General features: G+C 44.0%; 1 protein-coding gene across 4 annotated transcripts in view; it reads left to right on the top strand.

Annotated features, from left to right (window-relative positions):
• Window positions 1–14355, top strand: part of CTBP2 (C-terminal binding protein 2) — a 98258-nt gene that overhangs the window by 33400 nt on the left and 50503 nt on the right. The window contains exon 1 of one of the 4 annotated variants that reach the window (XM_066601180.1): window positions 7738–7811. The exons of the other annotated variants lie outside the window; for them this stretch is intronic. Coding sequence (XP_066457277.1) covers window positions 7799–7811 — 13 coding nt within the window. The 5' untranslated portion in view covers window positions 7738–7798. Of the gene's footprint in view, window positions 1–7737; window positions 7812–14355 lie in introns of those variants that run through there. 4 annotated transcript variants of the gene reach the window in all.

Below are 14355 nucleotides of genomic sequence, written 5' to 3'. Positions count from 1 at the left end.
ATAATTCTCTTCAGGAATCGCATCCTCATTGGATATGGCTTTCTCATAAAGCATACATCCAAGGTCAGTTTATTCGCTTGGCGTCCCCCCCAAAAAAAAAAAAAATGTTCCAGGCCTTTTTGGCCCTGGAGAGAAGACTATTTTACTGGAAACCTATAATCAACGCCTTCCCTCAAGGGCCACGACCAAAGAAATCACAGACGTTAAACTGCTGCTTTAACACCCTTCTGTCAGAAAAGGTGGAGAAGGCGCTTCAATGGACCGGGTATAGATACTATAAATATGCCAACAAACCAGACAGACTATTAGCATCAAAATTGTGTGAGAGAGAATGAACTGTTTTCAAACTTTATACACCACATAATAAGACCACCACCAACCCAGATAAAATCTACAATACCTTCACTAAATATTGCGCGTCGCTTTATAAAGAACATAAGGGTAACATAGAAACTTGTTTTATATTCTGAGGTTGATGGGATTTGACGGGGCCTTTACACAAGCTATTAGGGCTCTTTACTCTACCCCAGTGTTTCTCAACTCTAGTCCTCGGGACCCCCAAACAGGTCATGTTTTCACGGTATCCTATAGGAAGAACACATGTGGCAATGTCTGAGGAACTGATAATTAGATCACCTGTACAATACTGAGGAAATACTGAAAACATGACCTGTTTGGGGGTCCTGAGGACTGGAGTTGAGAAACACTGCTCTACCCCCTCTACCTGGTTAAAACTTCCCACAAACAAGAAATCCCCTATCAATTAAAAGGGGTACTCGCCAGGGATGCCCTCTCTCGTCGGCACTATTTGCGTTGGCAATTGAACCCCTCGCGATGGATCCAACCGCTAACCTCTCTGCCTAACTTAATGGGGCTACTAAATAAGTGGGCTAAGCTCACAGGGTTTAGAATAAACCCAGACAAATGTGATATTGCCTATTCTCCACCGTCCCTTAATAAACTCATTGATTTGAATTTTGGTTTCCAATACACCCCATATAAACCTGCCCACTTCCCTGGCCACCCTAGATAAGTGAAGCTATCCCCCTATGATACAGAAACTTTCAGCAGAATTGACTAAATGGGATGATCCACTAAATCCTGGGTGGGAAGGATTCATGCAGTAAAAATGAATTGAGTACCCCGTATATTATATCTATTTCGGACGCTACCTACCCCAATCCCTAGAGCCGTATTGGCAAACTTTCAACGAACCATATTCAGATTTATCTGGGCCAATAAGCGCCCTAGGATTGAGCTCCCGCATGCATTATCATAAAAGTAAAGGGGTCTCTCTGTCCCTAATTTGAAAAAATACTAGACTGCGGCAAGATTGGCTCAATGGATAGAGACCTTGGGAGGCACTACAGCCCCGTTATGGGTAGACATAGAGGCAGCCAGAATAGCCCCTAATACATTCCCAAACCTGATGTGGACGAACGGCCCTATTTATGCATAACTTGCCCGTTTCACGTATTATTCAATGCAGGTTTGGAGGAACAGCCGCTTCAGATACCATCTATCTTCCTCACGGATGCTGCCCATAACTTCTAACACAATTCCCACCGAGTCAGGATCTGGTTCACTTCCAATGGTGGAAGAATAATGAGGTGACGGATCTGGCCCATATTGTAGAGGGATCCCATCTTTTATCACTTGCTCAATTTCAGGCCAAATTTAACCCTCCTTCGGCACAGAACTATCGGATCAATTGGGTCTATCATTTCTTGCACTCGCTGGGATTGCCTCTAGAAATTCCAGACCTGATGATGCTTAAGACTATGCAGACGCGATCCCATGAGAAAGGGTACCCTGTCCCTGATCTATAATATCCTGAATAGTCCAGTCGCAGGAGGTAAACCTACATTTATGCTCTGCTGGGGGACTGATTTACAAATCAGCTTGTTGGAGTACAGGTGGCCCCACTGTTGGGAAACCATCTCTAAAGGCAATCGCCAGGTCATCTTAATGGGGACCTCTATAAAAATCCTACATCACACCCATTTAGTACCGGTGAGAATTAATAAATGTTATCCATCCACCTCACCCCTATGCTTCAGGGGATGTTCGGAGATGGGATCCCAACTACATATTTGGCAGACATGTCCGGGGGTATCCAGACTTTGGTCTCAGGTACATGCCTGATACACAGGTTATTCATAGGCCCATTTCAAATATCCCCCACAATGCTTCTTCTGGGAGACCGCCTGCCTAGGGTTAAATATCAAGCTCCCGAACTCATACAGACCATATGTATGGCGACCAGAATTCATATAGCGGCCAGATGGAAACAGCCCCGCCTGTCCTTCAGGGAAGTGCTGGACAGAGTTTCACAATTAGCCCTATCTGAAAGGCTACACGCCATACAGTCAGGTACGTTGAAAAGATTTGGTGAAGTGTGGGAACCTTGGATTACCCCGGTCGATATCCCAGGTTTTAGACACAATTTGCTTTCAACTAAGAGCACTCCTGTGGACTGTATATTTGAGACTCTTTAGTCGTGAACCTTCTGAGTTTGAGAAGCTAAAAAGAAGCCGAATGACCAAAAGTTAAGGTTTGAATAAGTTTTACTGTTTTAGTTTTAAGACTCTCATAGAAAGTGGCAAACTGTAGAATTTGTGATAACCCATGAAAAAATCTCAGATTGAATCTCTACTCTGAGTACAAGAATGTTTTTATTTTTGCCCTTTTGCTATGTACGCCCCTGCGTGGGGAAAATTATTACATAAATGGCATCTATTTGAGTTTGTGCTACTTTTATAAAAACCTTTTGAAACTAAAGACCTGCTTTTAGTGAAATAATTATCGTTTATTAACGACCAGGGGAATCCAGGAAGATATATAAAAAATGGAGCAGGATGTCAATGTCTCAAAAAAAGGGATACGAATACCACCAATTTTTATTGAAAGGACCTCATTCACAGCCAATAGGCAGGCACACAGGCAACACGTTTCAGGGATGTTACAATACCCATTTCTCAAGTGAAGTAAAAAAAATTGCTTCAAGGAAGCATATTTATTACGAAAAAACAGCTTGCGTATTTAGCACCAAATGCAGTGGCTAACGCGCCTTGTCGCAGAGCGTGCAGGCTAGAAACGGGAAGTGTCATGTGGGACACCTAGCATTTATGGATTTGCGTTCCACCCTGGCCACTTACTATAATTGCATTGACTGTAAATGCAAGCTATTGGTACATCTCTGCCATCTAGTGGACAAATAAGCACATTACAAGGCCAGTGAAATAAAACCAATGTGAAAAGAGTGTAAGTAACTGTAATCTAAATAATATGGCTTCAGATACAATATAGAATTAGCATAGAGACATAAAATGGATGTATATAACTTTTTATAGATGCAGTTACAATAAAAGGATTAGAAATCCAGGAAGAAATATGCAATATAAAATTGAATTAAATAACCAAATACAACTCGAATAAACTATTGGAATAAACCATGAATACCAAGTCCTAGAAAGTAAATAAACCATATAAAATGAATACATCCTAAACCCAGTAACATTTAAAATCTACAATTTAATAGAATCTGTGAAACACTAAAAAAAAAAAAAAAATTACTTCAAGAACCGTAATCTGTAAGAGCAGTAAAATCAAATGACTAAGATCGGTGGTAGTCACGACGTAAGGGTTAGGAAAAATCATGTAACTTGTGCTCAAGCTATTCCATTAACATGAATGCAAGCTGACTCTGGTCCACTTCATGGTTAATTATGAAGTCAGGGATAATAGCAAGTTTTCGTTGGTACTTTTATCGGTACTAGCAGGAAGGAAAAAGAGGGGAGCGTCCTCAAAAGTAAATGAATGGATACTTGGTACTTTGAGAAACACCTCGACCATGAGGAAGTTCCAAAACTCCAAAGTATAGCTAGTAGAGTTGAGTGAACATACTCTGCCGAGCTTGATGCTCGTTCGAGTATCAGTGTACTCAATGGTGCTCGTTAGCCGAACAAGCATCAAGCCGTGTTCGACCCCCGCCCCAGTTTTTGGCTCCTCCCTGCTGTGATGTCTGTTTTGGCCCCTCCCCAGAGAGACCCGCCCCCCCCCCACCCCCCACACATACAAAAATGATTGAGTCTCCCATTATAGTCAATGTGGTTCGTTACTCTAGTAGAGCTCTCGAATTTTACGAAAAGCTCGACTCGAATAACGCGGACCCGAGCATTTGGGTGCTCGCTCATCTCTCATAGCTAGCCCTTGCTGTGGGGCTCCGAGTGCAGCCAATCAGGGTAATGCTACACGTGCAGGGATGGATATATTGGTAATAAGTGTAAAAATGCAAGGAATATTAGGGATAAGGTGCAACCCCGTGAAAAAATACATATGCGCAAGTCCACAGACTTATTATCGGACTTCTCCATTTATTGATGGTACCCGCATAAAAAGATGTGTTCCAAGTTAATCTGCCTCTTCCTCAGTGTTCCTGGGGGTGTAGATCTGGTATGGTGAGGATGAGCCCGAACATGTGTCTTTGAAGAAGAGGCATATTCCCTTGAAACGTGTGTGTGTGTGTGTGTTATATACTGGTAACATCAATAAATGAAGAAGTCTGATAAATCTGTGGACTTGTGCATCTCTTATTTCATCGGGATGCGCCTTACTCCCAGTATTCTTTCTGTTTTGGCCATTTTTTGGTTACTTTTGTCTAACCAGTATTAGTGGCGGTCTCCACTCTTCCATCTGGATTATTGTACCACCATTGGTGTGCCGACTTCATAGCCAGCTTATATTGGGAAGGCTGGGGTAGGGTATGAATGCACTCGCAATCAGATGCTGTGAAAAGTAATCGGCATATCTACTTCCCCTGCTGCTTTCCGTCCGTTCAGGCTGTGTAGCTCATTCACTTTTCCCTCTGGCTGCTGCATCGTATAATGGAGTGCAAGAAACCCTTCTTTTTATATTTGGACAATCTGTACAAATTTCAGGTCCTGGTAGATCAAAGCACTAGTGCAGGACCTAACAGCGACATGTGACTTTTTTTCTCAAAGGGCCTTGCAGGATGATAAACATAGTTTGTCTTGCAGAATACAACTTTATTATCTTCTGAGGGACGTTTTACACAATAATTATCGTTGTATCGTGTGAATCTGAAGGATAATCGTTCAGTGTAAATGCTGCCAGCGACTAAAGGAAGGATAATTTGTTTGCTTATAATATTATTTGATGCCTTCCTAAAATGACTATATGCCGATGTAAACAGACAATTATTCATCTATCATCTGCCTGTTTGCTTTTGGCCAGCCGCTTCCATTTACAGCAATCTCTGGTCCGCTTCACCTCCATTCACTGAACGATTTTCGCTCCTGTATAAAAGCATAAGAGTGATAATCACTGGGTTGACTGTTGGGCACTTAAAGGGATATTTCAGTCTATTTTAACTGATGACCTCTTCACTGTTTTGGGACCCCCGTCTATCAGTTGCTCTCTGTAGCAGGCCAGACGTTGTTGTCAGAGGATCCGGGGTCAACACCAGCTTGACTCCCATTGAACTCAATGGGAATGCTGCTCTGCTTCCTGGCCCCCTCAGGGTCCGGACATATCCTATCCTGAGCAGGAAGTCTAGCAGAGTAGTGTGCCGAGGGAAGCTGGCGCTCCCCCTCCTCTGACCATTGACTACGTCGGGCCTGCTGCAGAGTACAGCAAGCTAGATCCTCCGCTGATGGACAGAGGAACTAAGCAGCAGACGCCCCCCCCCCCATCCATCAACTATTGATGCCCTAGCCAGGGATAGGTGATCAGTTTAAAATGGACAGGTATACCCTTTTAAATGCTTGACAATAATTCTGTGTAGCCCTAAGGCAGGATTCACATGAGCATATGCGTATTTGCTCTGTGTTTTTGCACATTTGCCATTGTCACTGAAATGGCCAATTAGTTTAATGAGTTCAAGATGTCTCTTTCCCTGCGCAAATGTGCAAGAAAATAGCGCATGCTGCGTATTCGTGCAATTAAACTGCACACGCCAAATACGCACATGTGACCAAACCCATTGAAATCAAGGAGTCCTATATTCTGCGTATTGTACGTGCAAGTTCTTTGTGCACAAATGCTTCCGTGTGAATGAGTCCTGCAGACCACACACCTAGTTATAGGTGCAGAACCTTCTCCCACCTGTTCTACATCTTCTCCACCTGCAGGGACTCTGTATAGTAACTCCAATACCCTGCAGTCGGCGTCTCGCTGAATGTACGGCCTTTCCTTCAGTATAGATGCAACCTACAAAATGCCCTTGCCTTCTGCGTAGAGACAGCCCAAGCCCTTCCGAGCCGTCAAGTCATTTTCTAAAGCTCCTCAAATATTCCTGGTTGACGTTTGCTCCCATGCCGTAACTAACGCGTCCTGAGCTGGGCTTCGTAATCTCCCTTCTTTACCTCGAGTGGCCGCTCAGTAGGGGGCAACACAAGACTCCGCTTCCCCAATCCTTGCCTCTCCACCATCTGCCTCTCGGTCCGCAGCCAGGGACATGAATAAGCCACAGATGCGCTCAGCGAATGCTGACGTAATGCGAGTTATTAACGAATCTGCATCTGGATATGGTGTATAAATAGGCGCCGGCGCAGGATGTGTATTCAGATGAGGCTATTAATAGGCGGGGACACCATTCGCCCGCGGTAATTCTTACGGAAGAGATTTAACTGGAATGAAATCTGCTGCAGACTGGCAGGTGCTGCCGTGCCGCTCAAGCTCTTGAGTATTCTCCTCCTCTGACGGGTGTAGCAGAGCTGAGTTTGCCATTTGGCACCAGTAACGATACATTATCTATGGCTTTATACAGGACTGCGAGGGAAACGACTGCGACTAATGATGCACAAAGCATGCAGCCCTATGGTTGTGGTCACATGGGGGGTATCTTTCTACTGATTTTCTGTCCAGACCCTCCGCACAGAAAATACGTGGCATTTAAGGTAGCAGCAATGGGGATCAGATATTTTCAAAATCTTGCTGCGGGGGGGAACCCGCTATGGAAACGCAGAATTTAAATTCGCAAATTGTCTACTTTAGCAGATTTGCAGTGCAGATTTCACTTCTTCAAACTAAAGGGAGGTTCTGCACCAAATGGTGTGGATTTTGCGCTGCGCAGCAAATTCTGCCTTGTGCGAATATGGCCTAAGACCGACTACCCACATGCAATATGCAGAAATTAAAATTAATTTCAATGGGCTCATTCACAATTCTGCATTTTTTTTGCACGCATTTTGCGGGAAAAAAAAACCCCAAAACTTGCTCTATTTTTCTGCGTCCTTGCACACCAAAGGTCCCCATAGAAGTCCATGTGGGGGTGTGAAAATGTGCATGCAATATGCAAAGGAATGCGTGAAACACTGCGTAATTGTGCAGAAAAAAGAACTCGGTAAGACTATTTGGCCGTGTCAATCGGTGCGTCTTTGCGGCACACGAACGTCTTGCGGGCGTAAAAAGGTCGGTAAAATATGCCACTGCAAAAAAGCATTGTTCGTTCAGCAAAATACGTGCGGTGCCGGACTAAATAATGAGATGACGCCTTCAGCTCTGCTACATCTGTGTAATGCAGTATGGGTGTTCTAAGCGTCTTGTATAATATTTTGGAAGTGTTGAGTAAAGAAGCTTTTAGCTCGGTTCCGGGGAAGGATTAGCATCTTGTTTTTCAGGTTTTAACCCTTCTGTCAGCCAAGTGAAGACATGTTGGCTTATTTGGCAGCTACCCTGTTTGTTCACACTGTATGGGGCAGCTTTATGAAGACTGGCACACCTGCTGCCCGGCACACATATGGCATCATTGGGCTAGAAGACTGGTAGTATTGATATGTCTGTCTCGCGTATGTATGATTTTTTTGGCGCATACTAAAACTAGCCGAGTACCCCTGCATTACAGTAAGGGTTAGTCATAAGAGTGACTTTCACACCTGTGTGCTGTCCGTATTTGCAACGAATAGAGGTCACGTGCCAGTCTCTTGGCAGTAGCGCTCAGATGCTGGGAGCCATAATGCTATGAGATTGGCATATGACTGTTGTGGACGATTGGCTGAAGGGGTCCGGCTTTGGTTGTTTTTTTGTTTTTTTTTGTTTTTTTCCAGAGGGAGGGAGCTCCATCATTAATTGTTTCTTACCCCCCCCCCCCCCCCCCCCCATGACTTGATCATAGGGTGCCAAAGTGTTGGTTTGGCAGCTGAAGGCCTCCCTATGATCCCTGGGTCTGCCATGAAACCAGAGTTTAATATGCTGCCTCTTACAGGCATTATACACTGCACTACAGAAGTAGTGCAGTGTTTTACATAAGCGATCGAATGGCCTCATGTGGGACTACAATTCATCTTCCTTTTTTTTTTCTTGATGGGTATTGCCACATTTACAGTGACCTGACATATATTATATATAATTTGTGTAAGGCTACATTCATACTGGGGAGTGCAATATCTGGAGAGACCCAGCCTGACTACCGCTCTTGCCAACGTGCATCTTACCTGCGGATGGGAGGTGTTTTTCATGCAGAAACGTTGCATCACTTCTGATATTCCAATCCTTCGGCGCTTGTTTCGCATGTGTCAGATGATTGGCAAGTGTTTTCCCATAGATTTCAATGCAAAACATCACATTGCACTTGCGTGCACATCGCAGGACACGCAAGTGCATGTGTCTGAAGGAAAGCAGGTTTGATCGGGTTCTTTACTGTAAAAGCAGTGAGACTGGAACTCTGCCGGAGGATGTGGTGATGGCAAAATCCACAGAGGAGTTTGAGGGGGGACTACATTTTTTTTTTTTTTTTTTTTTAGCGCTACACTTAAATGATTTGTCGTTAAGTCTAAATGCACTTCTCGCTGGATCGCGGGAATCCAGACGATTTTAAAAATGGCTCTTAGTTGAGTTGTTGGTGCCATAATGTAGATTAGGACAGGATAGGACAAAACACTGTATCGCTAACATGAGTGTATTTTGCGCGTGCATTTCGTTCGCAACAGTACGCAGCATGTTCTATTTTCGTTTGGATTGCACACAAAAAATGGCACATCTTAAACTTAATTAGCCACTGAAATCAGTTCTTGCGTTTTTTTGTTTTTTTCTTGTGCCCAATTAGAGCATGTGCGAGCAAAAAAGTTAAATGCAATATTTATTGCGCAAATGCGCACATAAATACACTTGCACTCATATGTGAAACCCCTGGATGTGGGGCGGTTTCATGTGAAAACGCCCTCGCATCACTGCGGGGAATCACTTCACACCCGCTGCTTCTTAAGGGATTCCCCCGGCTGCTTCCTGAGGGATTCTCCATGGGGCTGAAAAAAATCTCTTGGTGTGGAAGTCACAGGTGCAGCAGGGGATCGCGACGTTCTCCCATTGTTCTCGCCCGTGTGAAGCCGGCCTAAGAAGGCAAGAAACCCTTAACTCGTGACAAGGCATATGTATTCACTGAAAACCATTCCAGTTGACGACCTCATGAAGCTGATTGAGAGAGAGCCAAGAGTGCCAAGCTGTCGTGAAGGCAAAAGGGGGCAACTTTAACCCTTTCCAATCCACTGTGACGCCTAAAGACGTTATAATTTAAGGCTGTACAGCTCCGATGTTGGAAGACGTCCGTCGGGGTTCTCTTACTGTATATTGTCAGCCTCTCTGCTGTCAGAGCCTATCCAACGTGTCACCTCAGGCAGTACTGGCTTTAGCCAGCAGATAGCACCGTTGTATAATGGCAGAAAAAGAGTAAGCCCCCTAGGAAAAGGAGGATACAAATTGGATTGGAAAGAGTTAAAGTACCTAAAATATAAAACGCATTCTGGTTCAACACTACTTTTTTGTTTTGTTTCCTTAATTCTATGTCTCTTTCATGGTTTTCGGTATGACTCTACAATGTAGGAAATTGAAAAGAAAAATGGAATAAAAAGGTGTCCAAACTTTTGACTGGTACTGTATCTCTGATGGAAGACTCGGACGTGAGCAGAGCCTAAAGCAGATCTGCAGTCTGTCTTCCTCTTCCAGAGAGCCTAGCTTAGACAAAAAACTTCGAGCAGATTGCTGTCCTGATGTGACCTACAGGATGGATGAATATTAAATCACAGTGGGATGATGCTTGGAGATTGCACTGTATGAAGCGCACATCTTGAGTGATGCGCTCGGTTGCTGAGCTTCATGGCTAGCGTACATGAGTCCTGGCTTCTAGTTTATAGTATATAAACTCCCGATATCTTCATCAATGCACAATCCTAAAGTGATGTTATGGCCTTGATCATACCTGCTCATCCGCCCACCCCTAGCTCTGCAGTAGCTCCTCCGTCATACATGACCCTGAATTCCCCGCTCTCTCAGAAGACCCAACTGCGTGACAGACTACTTCCCCTTCTCTTATTTAAACGGGGAATATACATAATTCAACGAGCTACTGTGTACCAAACCTGTTTTTTAACCCACTACATGTCAGTGAACATTATGGAGGGATAATGTGACTGCACTGGCTGCAGAGTGAGGATGGGGTCCGGGGTGACATCACTGTCCTTGCGCCAGCATGTGTGCAGTTTATTGTCACTGCTGGGTGTTGACAGTGACATACCTCACCCCTAAATAACATGTAGTAATTGGCTTGGAGGTGAGATATCTCGGGCAGCCAATCACGATTATTCTGTGTATATTCTGGCCCCTCCTCTGAGGGTGCCGGTTATACTCCTCAGTTTGTCTGGCCTGCTAGTTTTTAGCTCTCCATTGAGTACCTGTCTACTGCTGTCTAAGACCTTCTGCTTGAAGTGTTTCTGCTCCAGTTGGTGGTTTCTGATCTTGCCTTGCTAAAAAAGGTTGGCTGGTAATGGCATTATTTGGGGTGTGGTTACACCTTATTCCTGTGCATCTGTTGTTTCTACCTTTTTTTTTACTATTCATCTATCCTTTTCCACATTTCCTGTTGTCAACCAGGAAAAGACCGGGTCATCCTGGGTTGCTGATGCGGGGCCACCCTTATTGGGCTTATAGGCAGAGCTTGCTCTCATCAGTTGGTTTGGTTAAGTTCCCCTTTCTTTGTATGTTTGAATTTGTATGAATATATAATATTAGTGTTCTCCTTGTTGGTAAGCTGTATGTATATTCGTCCTTTTTAGGACATACTTGGGTCAAGGGGCGTAACTATAGGGGAGTCAGGGGATGCAGTTGCACCCAGGCCCAGGAGCCTTAGGGGACCCATAAGATCTCTGTTTGCCATGTAGGAAGTACTATGAATAAAGCATTCTAGTTGGGGGCCCTGTTACAGGTTTTGCACTGGGGCCCAGAAACTTCAGGTTACGCCTCTGTTTACGTCCCTCTAGGCCTCATAGGATAGACCCTGCACAGATACAAAAGTTAAGCTTTAAGTGAAGGCCACTTTCCAACTCTAGATCTTGCTTGTCTCGCATCCTATCCATGGCTTCTTCTGGCCACAGATGTTGATACTCTGTTCAGAATCTAATGTGTCTAGCGACTACCAGATAGTGAGCGGGACTCTATGGGGTAGATTTTATCTAACTGTGTATGGTTTCTTCCCACAATTGGCAGAACCAGATGTCATGTGAGAGGGAAAGGGGGGGAGTCTAGATTGAGAAGTGTTGGCCAGTCACATATAAAGTTCTTTTGGTGCCTTTTTTTTTTTTTTTTCCTGGTGTTTTTCAAGTCTTATAGAGACTCCTGTGGGGAAAAATGCAATATCTATGGTATGCTGTATTTTGAAGACTCTACAAAAATATTCCACAAAAACGTTTTATTGAACTTTTATAATGCACTATAAACGTTTTAAAAGTAAGATCTGGGTGTAATAAAAGTCAAATGGTCCCATGCCGTCCGACTAAAGCCTAAGGAAGCTTGGCACAGACTTGGCTTAGAGGTATAAAATTATCTAGTCTTGACAATGTAATTGTGCCTCACCATGTCTGTCTCTTCAGCTCTATTGCTACGTCTGTTAATTTACCCAGAATTTTTGGTAACCTTGATAACCTTTGTAAATCGGCGGAGCGTATTTTTGCTTGGGATGAGACATAGGTTGTGGGTCTCCCAGCGGTGGCTCAGCAGCGGTGACCAGGGCTTTTACCTGGCCCACAGCGCAGAAGTAGGAATGGGTGGTATAATAAACATGCTAGACATCAATTTTGGATACTTTCTGACAGCTGTTAATCGGGTAGTGGATGGTTCGGCTGGGAAGGTGACCTTGTCTAGGCTGTATCTGCAGAAGTTATGTACAGATTCTGAGACTTCTGTCTACAGTCTTTGGTATGTAGAGTACTGGAGGCTAAAAGTGGTGGAGCAATCCCAGTGGAAAATGGAGATATAAATTTTGGAAACTGTGTCCTCTTCTTGAAGGCTGGTAAGTTAGAGAGAGGTTACAGAGACAGAGGAAAGGAGTCTCTATAAAAGGGCAGCTCACCCCAAGTAACGCAACCCCCAACTTCAGAAGTAATAGAATTGCATAAGCTTGTATATTGCCAAACTTCTCTATTGATTAAAACCAGCATGTACACGTTTCGAGGTTGTTGGGCCTCTTCTTCAGCACTTGGTGGCGATACACAGCATTGCTGAATCTTCTCTGAGAGATGCACTGTCAGCATCCAGTCGTTTATCCCCAGCAAGTACTGAGGAAGAGGTTTGCCAATCTCGAAACGCGTAGATGTGCTGGTTTTAATCAATAAATAGAGAAGTTTGGCAATATACAATCTCGTTTAATTATGTCTAGAGGTCGCGTCACACACCCTAAACTTTTTTTTTTTTCCTTATATCCTTGTCTATACAGTCTTTAGTATGTGGATCACACTTGCGTCCAGTCTGCATGGAACCAGTTCCCACTCGTGTAGGTTTCGGACAGGTTTACAAACGCTGCTGCAGATGTAATCGTACAGTACCACAGAATAAAGTTGTCATTTTTGCTGCATGCAGTGTGTATGCTGTAAAAATAACCCCCACCCAAAGATGTGGGTTTTTTAAAAAATTTTTTTATTTATTTATTTTTTGTCGTCTTCAGTACATTGTATGGCACATTAAATTGGCTCACAAAAAATAAGCCCTCAGATGGCTGTTTACTGGAAAATAACTTATGATTTTTTTTTGAAAGTGGAGAGAAGAAAACAAAACTGAAGAAAATAAAATGGCCACATTAAGGGGTTAAAGCCACAGTAAAAGTTTTAATGTTTTACATTTTATTGTTAAACGGGTTACACGTTCGTTACCATAAGGCCGGCTGCACACGGGCGGATTTGTATTGCGGAGTCCAGCGCAGGTGTCCACTTCCGAATTCCGCAGCAAATACAGCCTATAGCATCCTATGGCAAATCGCTATTTCCTCTCCACGAGCGGAAATCGATAGTGATTGTGTTTTTAAATTTTTAACTTTTTTCTGCTCATGCAGAAGAAATCGCAACATGCTGCAATTCTGTGCGGACTTCGCACTGACGGCTTCCATTAAAGTCTATGGGAGCCACCCCTTCCGCAATGAGCTTGCGGAATCCGACCCGCTCATGTGCAGGTGACCTAACTCTTCTTCAGTGCTGGGTTGACTGCCAATAGCTCTGTTATCGTAACGAAGCGAAGAGGAGTACCCAAACTATGTCGGAGTATGTTCATTCGCTTGCGCAGCCATTTTATACCAGCTGATACATCGTTGGCTCGGTCAAATGAGAATCATTCAGTCTTTCGCATTCGCTGTATAAGAAGTGAGCGCCACTGAATGATTAGTATTTAAATCGAATAATTAGTGAATAAGTCAATGATTTTTATGCCTGCATCAAATCAATGATGAACGAAAAGTGATTATTCATGGTTCGGTCACTGGCTGCGTTTAGACTGCACGATTATAATTTCGCTTTTGTTCATTTTGAACGATTTTTTTTTTAAATGCCCCTTAAGGGCCCCATTCGTACCTGCATCGGCACAAAATCCCATACAAAATGGTGCAACATGCTGTGCTGCTTCATCTGAGAAAATACCGGTCATAATGACAAAAGCCAGGCAGACCCCATTATAGTCAATGTTGGCCACTTGGGTCTGGTGTGTGCCGGATGGGTCTGGTATTTTCACTGTCCGGATCTGAGGGCAGAACTGTACAAAGGAAATGGAGCGGAGCGCCTCTCTAGGATGACTTATTGCAGTCACTGGCTCACTATAGAGGATGCAGGGGATGCGGTTGCACCCGGGCCCAGGAGCCTTAGAGGGACCATAAGGCCTCTTTTCTCCATATAAGGAGCCCAGTACTATGAATAAAGCATTATAGTTGGGGGCTCTGTTACAGGTTTTGCATTGCGGCCCAGAAGCTTCACGTTACAGCTCTGCATTAAGGGGTTAAGAGAAGTTTGGGGACCCCAAGATAAACTTTTGCACTAAGGTCCATGAGCCTTTAGCTACGCCCTGATTGCAGTTAGGGCTTGAGTT

The sequence above is a fragment of the Eleutherodactylus coqui genome, chromosome 4 (assembly GCF_035609145.1).
Source record: "Eleutherodactylus coqui strain aEleCoq1 chromosome 4, aEleCoq1.hap1, whole genome shotgun sequence".
NCBI lineage: Eukaryota > Metazoa > Chordata > Amphibia > Anura > Eleutherodactylidae > Eleutherodactylus > Eleutherodactylus coqui.
The sequence above is the reverse complement of the archived record's forward strand: the minus strand, read 5'-3'. Positions and strand labels throughout refer to the sequence as shown.